This window comes from Mustela putorius, unplaced genomic scaffold (assembly GCF_011764305.1).
Source record: "Mustela putorius furo isolate JIRA1106 unplaced genomic scaffold, ASM1176430v1.1 tig00000095_pilon_pilon_pilon, whole genome shotgun sequence".
Lineage (NCBI taxonomy): Eukaryota > Metazoa > Chordata > Mammalia > Carnivora > Mustelidae > Mustela > Mustela putorius.
Window position 1 is genome coordinate 37,313,790 of NW_025421280.1, and position 13,556 is coordinate 37,327,345.

The 13,556-nt window shown below is 60.7% G+C and overlaps 1 protein-coding gene across 1 annotated transcript; it reads left to right on the forward strand.

Moving 5' to 3' along the window:
- The first annotated feature begins 859 nt into the window (after positions 1-859).
- Positions 860-6,304, forward strand: NDUFA11 (NADH:ubiquinone oxidoreductase subunit A11). The gene is made up of 4 exons (XM_004771556.3): positions 860-1,059; positions 4,487-4,579; positions 4,672-4,794; positions 6,124-6,304. Exons 1-4 carry the CDS (start codon positions 963-965, stop codon positions 6,234-6,236), a joined length of 426 nt encoding a protein of 141 aa, XP_004771613.1. The 5' UTR covers positions 860-962; the 3' UTR covers positions 6,237-6,304.
- The last annotated feature ends 7,252 nt before the right edge of the window (positions 6,305-13,556 follow it).

Genomic DNA, 13,556 nt, shown 5'->3' on the forward strand with positions numbered 1-13,556 from the left:
AGATTGGCCAAGGTCCTGACAGCCCACGCCCCCAGGGGGGGCCGGTGTCCTCGGCGGCGCGCCCCGTTCAGGCTCCTGCAACGGGACTGGTCCCTCCTTCGAGACAGGCCCCGCCCCACTGAGAAGCCAACACCAGCATTGGTCTGGGTCCCACGGGCCGGGAAGCCTGACCACGCCCCAGAATTCACCTCTCTCAGATCCACCCCAACGGCCACGGCCACGCCCCTTAAGCAAATATTCAGCTCTGGATTGGCCAAGTCCCTTTCGGGGCGTGTCTCCGGTTCTGGCCTTGCCCCCAAGTCTATCGCGGAGATCCTCTGGCCCAGGGCTTGGACAAGCCAGCCACTAAACTGGTGTCCCGCTAAAACCCTAGCCCTGAGATCGGTACTTTTGCCCGCCCCCGAACCTGGCCACGCCCCAAAATAGTCCCACGCGGTTCAGAGCCCGGCTTGGGGACCGACAGGGTGTGACCACGCCCCCACGCAGATTCTGGCGCTGGGAGTGGTCACATTTGCGCTGTGCCCCGCCCCAGAGCTACATCTTGCTCCTATCAAGTGGAGCCCCGCCCCGTACCCGAACTGCGCTTGGAGATAGGCCTAGTACCGGTCATAGCCCGCCCCTGGATTAGGCCCCACCTCCGGGAGTCGACCTTTCCTAACCTAGGACCTTCTGAGTTGGAACTACCGAGCTCTGCCTTCACCGAATCTGGCTGACCTCAGTTTCTCCTTGATGAAGTTGGCTGAGGATGCACGCGTGCTTCCTTGTCGCCAGTCCCGACTCGGCGCGTGCGCGCCGCCGTGTCTGTGTCCGCGGCGTTCAATAAAGTTGCACGCTTGTTGTCGACCCCTGCGCCCGAGAGGTTGCGCGCGCCGCCCAGGAAGTCTCGCGAGAACGAGCGGCGGCTGCCCTTGTGCGTGGGGAGCCGACGGGCTTCTGTGGTGAGGGGTCGGGGGTTCGCAGTTATGGCGCGGACGCTTCTTCAGCGATACCTGGACATCCCCGATGGCACCGAGTGCCACCGCAAGACCTACGCCAGCACCACAATCAGTGGTGCCGCTGGTGAGCGCCGGCCGGGCCCCGAGGGCAGAGGATGCAGGGAGGTCATAGAATCGCTGGGGGCGTCCCGGGGCGCTGGGGGTCTCGCAGGTGGTGTAAGGTTGTCGCCGGGGTGTCTAGGGCGGCCCTGGGTTGCTGGGGAGCTCTTGTACGAGATAGACTCTGTGGGGGTGTTGGACTAATTCAGAGGGCGCCGGGAGGCCACGGGGTCACTGGGAGCTGTCGGAGGGGGTGGCAGGAGCGCTGGGTATCTCACGGGGTGACACGTGGTCGTCGTGGGGGTGTCTGAGGCGGCCCTGAGGAACTCTTGTGTGAAGGAGGTCCGGCAGGGTTGGAGGACACCGGGAAGTGGTACGTGTGACAGGCTGGCCACTGGGATCGTCAGAAGCGGTTGCGGGGGGTGGGGGCTGGGATTTGGGGGTTATTGTTGAACCCCCAGGCTCTGGAGAAGTGTTGAATGGTAGAAGGCCATTCTTGAGGTCAAAGGAGCTGGGGATTCAGGAGAGTTAACGAAGTTGAGGTTATTTGGGAGAATCATGGGTAATTATTGGTGTGTCTCCGGCGGGGGGGGGGGGGTGTACAGAAGTTTGAGAACGTTGAGATCAAGTCTTTTTAGGGTTCAGGAGAGTGGGATGGTTAGGGTGATCTGAAGCCTCTACTGAGACCACCAGAAGGGTCGCAGCGGTGCCGAGGAGGTCACAGGTGAAATGGGTCCCGAGCTACTATAAGGGTAGCCTTGGGAGGACAGGAGGGGACTCAGCCCTGGCACTCTCCTGCAGGGGACACCTCAGCGTCTCGCCCCTTCCGGCCTCTCTGAGAAGTAGGAATGACAGTTTTGGCCACCTCCCTATCTCCAGCTCCTGAAACGAGGCCTGGCAGAAGTTGAGTCTCCCCTGGGGAGGCATTTGGATTAAGGGTAATCATTGCTCTCCTGTTCTGAGATCCACGATTATCGTGCCCATTTTTCGGAGGTGGAAACTGAAGGCCAGGAAGGTGTGTTAACTACCCCAGGGCCTTTTCGAGACGGTGTGCAAATCCACATCTGCTGATCTGCTCCTGGAGGTGGCTGGGGCAAGGACTGTGCGTGCAGGGTCCCTGTGGAGGGGCCTCGGGAGAGAGGGTGGACGGGGAGTCCCTGGGGATGGCTTACGTGGCATCTGCTTGAGTGGTGAGTTGTCGGGACACTAGAGGTGTGTGGCGGGGTCTCTGGGGGGCCTTTGGAGAGGGTTGCGCGGTGCGGGATTGGACCAGTGCAGGGGGATGTTATTCCAGCACATTCTTCTAGGGAGATGCTGACATTGGGGAATGCCTGGCAGGAGTTTAGGGAGGCTCATGGTTGTGTCTAAAGGGGAATTAGAAGGGGAGGTGCCCTGAGGGGCATGGGGGGGCCCTTCGGGGAGATTTGGGGAAGTGGGTGGTTTAAGGGATTTTGAACCTGAGAAAGACACTAATGTTGGTGTTTGTGGGTCGGAGTGAGCACGTGTGACCACAAATGCGCAGGCCATGGGGGTGGACTGAAGTCCCAGGAGGCTGTTGGGGGAGACGGAGCACGTTCCAGGAGTGGGGTGCTGCTGAGAATTAGGAGTCCCGGGGGCTTGCTGGAAGGTCTTTGAGGGAGTGTGGGTGGGGACCTTTGACAGAGGTCCGTGCCAGGCAGCTCGGATTTATGGTGGTCACCGGCTCCCGTGAGCCTTTGAGGGTGTCGCTCTGTGTGTGTGTGTGTGTGTGTGTCGCTCACTGCGCCCGCCTGCATTCTCTCTCACTGGCCAGCTCCACTCAGCCTACAGGACTTGACTCCTGGATCCTTCCTTACCTCCCTGCCTCCCCTCAGGCTTCAGTGAGAGAACGCGCTTGTTTCCTGCTCGCTTTCCTGGAGGAAACGGAGCCTGTACCCGCCTTGCAGAGCTCAGCACCCTGGGGGGGCACAGTGACCCTGGATGAATCAAGTGGATGAATGAGTGAAGGCACCCAGTGACTCTTGTAGGTCGATGGGTGCTGGCTGGATGAACGTGAGCACACATTGACTGTGACAAGGGGCGACAGCATGCGGTCCCTGTGGAGGAAGGGAGGGATGGGGAGGACGGGTGGGCCGAGCGTGTTGCGCTGTGTCCGGAGGTCACTGCTGGAGGCTGATAGAGAGCCAGGAGCAGGTGGGGATGGGAAGGGGGCCTTTTGCAGGGTGATGGCGGGCCATGGAAAGGTCAGAGGCAGCAGAGATCACAGTAGAGGCAGTAGAGACCACACCTGTGGCAGGTCACTGTATTGGATGATTGCTAGGAGACAGTTGGGGTGGGGTGTCTTTGTCCTGGGATAATCGGGGGCTCCCGGGTCATCCACTCCCAGTTTTAGGACTTCGATGGGGATTAGGATAGTGGGGGCACGGTCTGTGCAGCATGGACTGTGAGCTGGCAGACAGGTTGGGACAGGCTGGCCCTGGGAGGTCCCTGTGGTGACTGGGCCATGCTGCAGGTCTGCAGGGAGAGGAGGGCTGTGTTGCTTGCCTGAGCAGGGTCAGCTGGGGCCTGGGGAGCTCTGTTGGGCTGTTTCTATTGATTTGGAGCCAGCCAGGTAGGCCCTGGTCTGCCCCCCACTGAGGAATTTCTGCCCAGGGCCTTGCCTTGGCCTCACCCCAGACCCACACACCAGCCGGGACCAGTATTTGCTCAGGGTGCCTGAGGACAGAGCCTCGGGCCTCACCACCCACCTGGCATTCGGCTCCAGGCCCAGCCCCTGCCAGGCCCCTCATGCGTAAGAACCAGTGTCGGGCAGGGAGGCGAGGGCGAGCAGAGATGGAAAAGCTGACCAGAGTGTCGAGGCTAGGTGGGCGGGAGCGGCTGCCAAGCCAGCCAGGTGTGAGGGATGGGCTCAGGCCCCAGCTGCCAGCAGGGAGGGGGCCCAAGGGTGATGAGCAGCAGGCCTTGGCAGCCCCAGGAGCCCTGGGCCCCATGGGAGAATACAGCCTTGGCCGGGAGTGGGGAGCAGGATCCAGACGCCAAGCCCAGTGGGGCGCAGCCGTGGTGTCTGTGCTGCCACTTGAGGCTGGAGAGCAGCCCCTCCTCTTGGCCCCCGGGCCTGTTCTCCTGTCTGCTGCAGGCTGGACCCGTGCACTGTGGAGGGCAAAGGGCCCTGGCCTGGGTCAGGCCTTGAGGAGGGAGGCTGGGGCCTGAAGGTGGGGGTGGGAGCCCAGGGCTTGGAGCAGTAGACGGGGTTGGAATCCCACCGTGGCTGCCCATTGTGGGACCCTGGGTAAACCTCAGAACAGCCCCTTCCTGGGTGAAGAGATGGTGCTAGGAGCTTCCTTCCGAGCACCTGGGGATAGAGAGAGAAAGGGTTCTTCTGACAGTGGAGGGGCCTGCCCCCAGCCAGGGACACTACTGGTCTCAGCGCCCAGGCCCTGGTCCAACACACCTTCCCCTCTCTGGTTCCACAGGCCTGATCGTCTCTGCCTACAGTGTCATACTCCAGCCCCCGGATACCTTCCTGGAGGGGGTGGCGAGGACAGGGCGCTACACATTTACTGCAGGTGAGCAGGCCTTGGCTGCTCCTTAGGGGCCCTCGTGGCACTGGCCCCAGGGCCCTGACTCAGCGCTCACCCCCCTACCTGCACCCCAACAGCCGCCATCGGAGCCATATTTGGCCTTACCTCCTGCCTCAGCGCCCAGGTCCGCGAGAAGCCCGACGACCCCCTCAACTACTTCATTGGAGGCTGTGCCGGAGGCCTGACCCTGGGAGCACGCAGTGAGTGAGCCCCCTACCCCGACCTCCACTGACCACAACCCCCCGTTCTGTCCCAGATCAGGGACCAGGCGGGGGGCCTAGGTGTGTGGGACGCGCACCCTGCAGAGGAGGGGGCAGTCCCGGTGAAACCTTCCCGTGACTTTGAACCTCTGTCACCAGCCAGTTCAGTAATACTAAGAGCTGCCTTGCACCTGCTGCATATCTACCTCACCAAGTCCCTACAGCTCCCTGTGGCTCCCGGTGCCGTTCAGCCTGACTCCCAGGGGGCAGCATGACCTGCCCTGTCCCCTCTGCCCTCCCCTCCTCCCCGTCTCCCCCTTGCTCGCTCTGTACAAGCCACCCAAGCTGCCTTGCTCTTCCTCCAAGCCAGGCCCAGTCCTGCCCATGGGCCTTTGCATGTGATATGCCCACTTCCTGGAGTGCTGTTCCCCCAGATGTCTGCACAGCTCCCTCTTTCGCTGTCCAGACCCCCTGTGTGTGATCTGGGACCCCCACTGACCTCATTCCATGTCGCCCTCCCCTGCTGCCCCTTGTCAGAGAACACTAGCCACTGCCTGGCTCTGCCCCTGCCCCACAAGCGTGGAGACCGTGCATGGTCCTTGTCCCACAGCACCCAGAACCCTGCCTGACCAAACACCAAACACAGCCCCGCGGGGGAGCTACACTCCCCGTGCCCACCTAGAAAGGCGCGGACTAACTCAGGGGCTTGGGTGGCCCGAGGTCACATGGGAACCCGCAGAGCATTCCTCCCTAGTGGGAGACAGGCCGGGAACCCAACACCAGCCTTGCACACCGGAGCCACTGGGAACCCAGAGCAGACACCGCTCACTCTACCTCCCACAGCCTCAGGCCTAGCAACTGCTGTGGCCCACCAGCCGGCCAGTGCCTGGTGGAAGGTTCCAGTCAGGCAGGAGGGAGGTCTGCACATCCCAGGGTTTGACATACACCCCAACCTGCCCAGAGGGTGAGCCCCGGCCTCAGCAGGCTGGCCTCTCTGCCCAGCGACAGCCCTCGGGCAAGCAGGGGCCCCTGCGCTCTCGCTCTCACGGTCCACAGAGCAAACAGGGCCTGGCGCCTGCAGCCAGGGCACCAGCTCAGACTCGACCGAGCGCAGCTGCCCCCTTCCCCACACCCAGACCTAGGTTCCCGCTTCCCTCCTGCCTCGGTTGCCGGGTTTCCACACTCCTCTTCAGCCGAGGGTCACCGGACTTAGTCCTCGAGGAGCCCACAGCCCCATCCCCTACATCTCGAGGGAAGGGCGTGCCCTGGGGCTCCGGGTGGCCGTGGGGGAGCCCCTCGCACGCCTGACGCCGCCCTCCCGACTGACAGCCCACAGCTACGGGGTCGGAGCCGCCGCCTGCGCGTACATGGGCATGACGGCCGCGCTGTTCAAGATGGGCCAGCTGGAGGGCTGGAAGCTCGTCGCGGCGCCCAAGGTGTAGTCCCGCCGCCTCCTGGGTCTGCGGGCAGGTTCCGAAGCAAAGAGAAATAAATTCTGTGTATACTTGTTCGTGTGCATCTCCCTCCCTCCTCTCCGGCACTCTGGGGTGAAGCCCCGTCCCCGGCGGGCTAGCTGACCATGACATGCTAGCAGCAGCCCGGCAGGGGACCGGGACAGAAGGCCTCTGGGTCTATTCCGGCAGGGCCAGCGGCGCCGGCTGGGCCCTGAACACAGGAGCTGTGCAGCCCCGCCCCCCCAGCCCTCCCTCTAGCCCCCCTGCAGGTCCCAGACCATCCCGTCTCTGGGCGCCCCCCCAAAGCCAACAGCATGTGGAAGACACACCCAGGGCCCACGCAGGGCCTGACTCCAAATTCTTGGGCACTGGGGCAGAGCACCCCAGACAGGCGGGCCCAGGAGCCTTGTCCCTATGCGACAGACAGGTGGCTGACAGGCCACCAGGAGCCTCCAAAGCAGGGGCCCGTGGCGGGGACCAGAGAAGCATCCTGATCCTCGCCAGCCGCCTCCTGTCAGGCCCAGTGATTTAGGCAGCCTCGGAATGCTGGCGCGGCCCTGCCCCCGGCGTTCTGCAGAACTGGCTCTGGCCGGGCGCTCTGGCAGCCGGAAAGGAAGGCTTGCTCCAGCGTGTCGCGGCGGGCCATAAATTAGGGCTCTCCGGGCTTTACCCTGGGGAGCGGGGTTGTGCGTGCGCAGGGATGGGGTCCGGGCAGGGTCTGGGCACTGGAGGCGGCAGGAGCCGGGCCCTGGTGCCCTTCTCTCACCCCATCCCACCCCCTTGTCCCCCGCAGCCCGCCCTGGGAACAGGCGGTCGGAAGGTAGACTGGAGGCCTTGCTTCCCTCCGTCCCCGCCGGCTCAGCACTCGGCCGGATGTCGGGCAGCTCGGATCCAGTACATGCGGGCCCCGGGCCCTGCTGGCTGCCCCGCCCCTCCGGGTCTCCCGCCAGGGTGGGCAGCAGCCTGAGCAAGGCTGGGAGGGGAGGTACACACGGCAAGCCCCGAGAGCGCTCCGGGGTCCCAGACCTGCACCGGAGTCCCAGCTCGTGGTCCTGCACTGCCTTTACTCTCAGTGGCTGGTGTGGACAACAGGGTCCCTCCTCAGCAGTGTTCAAGGAAGAGGGAAGCACCCCTTCCCGTGCATTCTGAGCAGGGACGGGTCCTGGGGCTCCCGCACCAGGCAGGCGTGTCCCTGCAGCAGCCGGCAGGGGGCAGAGCCCAGCGATGCGTGGCCCCAGCCCTGGGCGGTGGAGGAGTTGGGCTGTATCCCTGCCCCTCTCCAGGCCAGCGTCCAATCCCTCCCACTCCTCATTCCTCCTGCCCGCCCCAGCAGGCTGAATGGGGACTAAAGTGAGTCGTTTCCATGGACCTGGTGCCGAGGGTAGGGCCTGTGGTCACCAAGGGCCAGAAGAGGGAGACCTGGTCAAGGCCCAGCAGTCGGTCACTTCTCAGCCAGATCCGCCCAGGCCTCCCCTCCCCATACACCCTTCTTCAGCCCCCGGACTCCTTTATTTTAGAAATAATGAGCATGAATGGGGGAGGCAGAGAAAAAGAATCTCAAGCAGACTCCACGCTAACCACAGAGCCCGACACGGGGCTCGATCTTATGACCCTGAGATCACAAGTTGAAACCAAGAGTCAGGCACTTAACTGACAGCCACCACCATCCTCAACCCCTGGCCCTTTGTGAAGCCCAAGCCCCAGAGGAAAAACAAAAATTCACACCCTTCCTGCTTCCTAGCCTCAGTTTCCCTTTTAGCTGGCTCAGACCAGGGCTGTGCTCGACACCTACTCAGCCCTCTCTGGGCTGGCTGCCAGTGTTGGAGCAGGCCTGCCAGGCCCCCCAGAATGGGGCAGGAAGGAGTGGCTGCCTGCTGGGCTCCAGGGACCCCTGAACCCAGACCCCCTTGCCCATAAACATTTATGAGGCTATGAGGAACTGACATCATCCTGCCCCACACACAGGCCAGGGGCAGGGGGGCTCTGGTTTATAGTATCCAGTTCCCCGACGCACACATTGCTTGGGACCCCACCTCCTGCCCCAGCAGCCCTGCTTGGGGTAGTAAAGGACCTTTCCTGAGTACAGTGGTCCCCCTGCCCCCATCCTGAGCTTGATGAAGCCATTTCCAGCCCCAAGCAGTATGGTCTGGAACAAAGGGAGGAACTCAGAAAGGGCCTTCCAGGGCAGGGGACTGGGGAGAGCAGGAGGGCTTCCCGGAGGAGGACGAAGTAGGGAAGGGAGAGTCTGAAGATCTGAAGTTGAGGTCTTGTTAGATGTGCATGAGGGGGAAAGAGGTCCTGGGCAGAAGACAGATCAAAGGCCTGATGTGGGGGTCAGAGCAGAGCCAGGGAGCGAGAAAGGGCCTGCTGTTCATGCTCCCCAAGGCCCCCATCCCTGGAGACACACTGCCTAGTGGACACAAGTCTACAAGGACTGACAGCCCCCCAGGCTCTGCTGCAGGTCTCGGGCTCTCTGTAAACTGAGAAAATGTTGAGCGAGCTAAATCCCACCAAGGAGAAGAGCCGGGGAGCCCGTGCCCACTGACAGAAGGCTCCGTTGTTACTGGTAGCTCATCTAATCCTCGCCGCAGCCCTAGGAGGGCGCTGCTCTCCTGGTCCTGTTTCACAGACGAGGTCACTGAGGCCCAGCCAGGCGGCTTCATAGGGCCTGGCTCGCGGCAGGCATGCAGCGTTCATTCTTTGGAGGATATTAGCTGTCACGGACAACAGCCTATCTCTGAAAGACTTCCCAGGCAGTCGCGATTGGAATATAACCAATCCAGTGGGAGAGGCAAGTGATCTCAAAAGTGACACCCCCACAGGTTCCTATAAAAAGTTACGTGGGAGGGGTGCCTGGGGGGGCTCAGTCGGTTAAGCACCCGCCTCTTGGTCTTGGCCCAGGTCGTGTGAGTTCAGGCCCCTTGGTCTCCACACTGGGCATGGAGCCTACTTAGTGGGCCGGGGCAGGACACACCAGTCTATGGAAAGGGCTCATGGGGCCTGAAGGGCTCATCCTTTTGTCCTCTAACCCATCTGTGAGTCGGCCTGACTTTAGACCCTGTCCTGGCTCTGCCCACTTCTCCCTCCCGCCATGGCCCCCAAGCAGGACCAGCGCCGATCATCCACCTGCCACAGCACAGTCTCCTCCAGGCAACGCTCACTCCCACCCCGCAACCTGTCTTCCCTGACACCGCCACCAGAGGGCGCCCGTGAGCATCTGGGGTGGATCCTGCCCTACATCCACAGCCCTCCAGGGCTCCGATCTCCCTCAGAGTAAAAGTCCAAGTCCTTCCCGAGGCCCACAGGCCCTGCATGACCTGCCTTTCTCTTCTCTTCCACCCCTACCCCCTCTCTACTCCTCACTCCCTCTGCTTGCTGTTCCTTTAACACCAGGCCAGTGCTGCTCCCAGGGCCTTTGCACTGGCTGTGTTCGCTGCCTGGAACACTCTTCCCCTACTCACAGAGATGACATGCCACCCAGCCGGCAGCTCCCTATGCACCCTTGACCCACCTCTAGGTTTGCCACAGTGTTTAGCAGCTTCTCGATCCCAGGCCATCAACACATGCACCGTCTCACAGACCATGTATCTTCTTGAGGGCTGGGACATGTCCCAGCTATTACACCCTTGGGTCGACAAGCAGCCGAGGACCACAGCCGGGCTCCATAAATCTGTGGCCCAGCCCTGTTTCCCGGGTACCAGCATTCACCACGCCCTCACTAGATGATGGCTGGGCTGGGGGGCCTCGGGGAAAGAAACCGTCCATAAACCAAAGCTCAAGTCCAGACTTGGAGCCCACTTACAGTATTTGCTGAGAGCCTAGTGTGCCAGGCATTGTCTCGGGCCTGGGGTCACATCAGTCAACAAAACCAACGACATCTATCCTTGGCCCTGTGCTGGATGGAGCCTGGTACACCCCCACCCCCCTGCTAGGAGGCCATGTGGCCGGGTTGGAGGCACAGTGGGGTCCCTGTGAAGTGAGGGGAGGGGCCAAAGTCAGGGCATGTGTTCCCGGGGGGGACACACAAGTCAGGGCGGGGTTTGCTGTCGGGGGTGGGGTGCTGACTGCTGGGAGACCATGAAACCCCATCCAGCTTTCCCTGCAATGCTTTCGGGTTTCACTTCTGAGTGAAAACCTCTCCCTTGTCCCGGCAAAGACCCCCTAGAGCAGCACCAGCCCATGTGAACACCCCCAAAACGGCTGCTCTGGTTTGAGCCCCACATGCCTTGGGGCACCAGACAGCTGTGCCCACAGGGTCCTCCTCACAGAGGGGCAGGTGTGGGGGGGTCTTCTGACTGGGTTCTGATGGGGAGCCTTCGCCCAGCGTCACCACCTCAAAGCCTGAACTCGGATTAGTCCTCACTTCAGGGGTCTGGAAGCAGGGGGGCAGTGTTTTGCCCCCCCAAGCTCCTGTCTGGCTTGACATCGAGGGCTCAGAGCCCAGCAGAGCCCCCAGTTACGTGGTCACAAGTCAGTTCAGGCATCCACAGCCAGAGAGTGACTTTGTCGGTGGGGAAACTGAGGCACAGAACAGTCACCACCGCCAGAACCTCTGGTCATTCCCCTGCAGTCACCCCTCAGCCTTTTCCTCTGGTCCTCCTTGGATTGGAAGCAGAGAGAGGCCCGGATTGGCCCCCAGCCCGTATCCTTCCTCAGAGCCAACCAAGCCGCCTGGGAGCTTCACAGAAGGCTGGGTGGTCGGCCCCGGCCCAGCCCAGCCCCCGGCTCACCTCCAGGAGCCCCTCTGGGCTCCGAGCGGTGCCTGACCCAGAGCAGGAAAGGTGTGAGCCAGGGCAAGGCTCCGGGGACGGGACAGGCAGAAGGGCTCTCAGCCCACTTGGAGGGGCTGCAGTCAGACCCGTGGCCTGGCCTGAAATTCTCCCTCCGTTCTGAAAAACCCATCTACATGCTTTTTGCTTTGCCCTTTTTTTCCCCCCACAGCAGCCTTGGTTGAAATCTATTTTACAGTTTCTTTTTTTTTTTTCAATGGTAAAACCGACTCTGACCACAGAATGTACAGTATGCCAAAGGGTGTTCAGAAAAAAAATACCTCTCTCCCCAGCCACCCCCCACCCAGCGCGGTTTCTTGTTTCTCCTTCCAGCAATGTTCCATGCCGAAGCAAACACGTCTGTGTATTTTCTTTTCCTCCTACAGAAAGTCTAACACACTGTCCCTGCTGTTTCACGACCTGAGTCTGGTTTCCCAACAACAACACATCTTGGATTTCTTCCTGCCCAGCCAAACCCCGTGTCTTGCTTATTAACGGCCACATAATATTCCGTCCTGTGGCTGCTGTGTCGCCCCCACTGAAGCACCTTTCTCTGTTCTCGGGTTTTTGCTACTAGCAAGAGCCCAGCGGGGAAGAAGGGCCTATTCTAAATGCCATTTTGCATGTGGGTAAAGACATATCATGCTTCCTGAAGTCTGGCATCAATGCGCTACATTTGTTACAGCTGGTCCTCACAGATTGATACATTGTTACAAACAAATACATTGTTACAAACCAGCATCCACAACTGACATGAGGGCTCTCCCTTGCTGGCGCTTGCTGGCGCAGCACATTCTATGGGTTTGGAGAGACATCGCATGGCCAATACTCACCTTTGTAGTCTCACTGCCCTAAAACTCTAGGCTCTGCCCCTTCATCCCTCCCCCACCACCACCACCCTGGGAGCCGGGGATCCTTTGACTGTCTTCAGTTTAGCTTTTCCAGAATGTCACAGTTGCAGTCCTACAGCGTGTAGAGCCTTTTCAGACTGGCTTCTTTCACCGGACCATATGCATTTAAAGGGTCCTCCGTGTCTTTCTCTGGCTTGACGGCTCATTTCTTTTTAGCACTGAATAACATTCCATTGTTCTGGCTGTCCCGCAGTTTATCCGTCACCCGCTGAAGGATGTCTGGGATGCTTCCAAGTTTCGACAGTTAGGGAAAAAGCTGCGATAAACATGCGTGCACAGGTTTTTGCGTGGACATGAGTTTTCAACTCCTTTGGGTAAATACCAAGGGAGAGCAGTTGCTGGATTGTATGGGAAGAGCGTGTTTACTTTTTATAAGAAACCTCCGGAAATGCCTTCCGGAGCGGCTGGCCCATGTCGCACCCCCACCGCAGGGGACGAGAGCCCTGTTGCTCCACGTCCTCGCTGGTGTCTGTCTGTGTTGTCCGAGCTCTGGATTTCAGCTGTTCCGTAGCTGCATATAGCAGCGTCTCGCCGTGGCTCTCATTTGTCTAAATGTCCAACCATTTTCTTGAGCCTCCACCTGGGAGCCTAGCATGGGTCCAATATCTTTTTTTATTTTTTAAGGTTTTATGTATTTATTTGAGAGAGAGAACATGAGCGGGGGTTGGGGGAGGGGCAGAGGGAGAAGCAAACTCCCCACTGACCAGGAACCCCCCTCCCACCCCCGACTCGATCCCAGGACCCTGGGATCATGACAGGAGCAGAAGGCAGATGCTTAACCAGCTGAGCCACCCAGGCGCCCCTCCAATATCTTTAATACAAAATGATTTCTTTGCAATTCAGCCTAGGAAGGAGGTGGCACTAGTACCCCATTTTAGAGATGGAGGAACCAAAGCTCAGAGAGGGACGGCTACTTGTGCGGCATCACACAGTAAATGAGGGTAGAGCCAAGGCCTTGTGACTGACTTCAGAGCACTTCCGCCTGCAGTGTCCCATGGCCCCGGGCACTGGGGACACAGCAATGACCAAGGTAGATCCAGTCCAGGGGATCTGGACCCTCCTGAGGCTCACAATCCAGTGGGGGAGACAGACCCGAGCCGGCAGTTACAACTCGGGCTGACCAGGCCTGATGCTGACCAGGACTGTAATGGGGTTGAACCGGCAGAGAGGGACCCTGAGGGATTGCCGGGCCCGAATGTCCAAGGAAGATTCAGTAAACTCCCATGGGTAACAGGCTCAGCTGAAGCTGGCACCTGGAGAGCCAGAGGGCCGGGGGCGGGGGTGGTGTGCAGGAGTGCCAGAGCAGCCCTGTACCCCCTGACCCAGGGGGAGCTTGCCTGGTGTAGAGCGGAGCTGCAGGGGGGGTAGGTAAAGGCATCCAGAAATGCACAGCCCCCAGTCTCCCGTCTCCCGGTGAAAGGAAATGACAGGGTGTGGGTGGGGGTCTGCCTCCCACTCCAGGCTGGCCCCCTGGTGAGCCAGGACCCCCCCCCCTCACCCCCACTCCCTCTCTAGCCTCCATTAGTGAGGCCACCTGCTGTGGGGGCCTCGGTCCCAGACCTTCCCTGCCCACACTCTGCCCCAGTGACCACCATTATAAAGGGATAACGAGCTAGAGCAGGCAAGAC

Excerpts from the sequence above, each read along its gene's own strand:
- NDUFA11 (XM_004771556.3), top strand. The coding sequence starts at position 963 with ATGGCGCGGACGCTTCTTCAGCGATACCTGGACATCCCCGATGGCACC. Across the intron at positions 1,060-4,486 it reads CACAATCAGTGGTGCCGCTG|GCCTGATCGTCTCTGCCTAC; the intron begins GTGAGCGCCGGC and ends CTGGTTCCACAG. Across the intron at positions 4,795-6,123 it reads CCTGACCCTGGGAGCACGCA|CCCACAGCTACGGGGTCGGA; the intron begins GTGAGTGAGCCC and ends CCCGACTGACAG.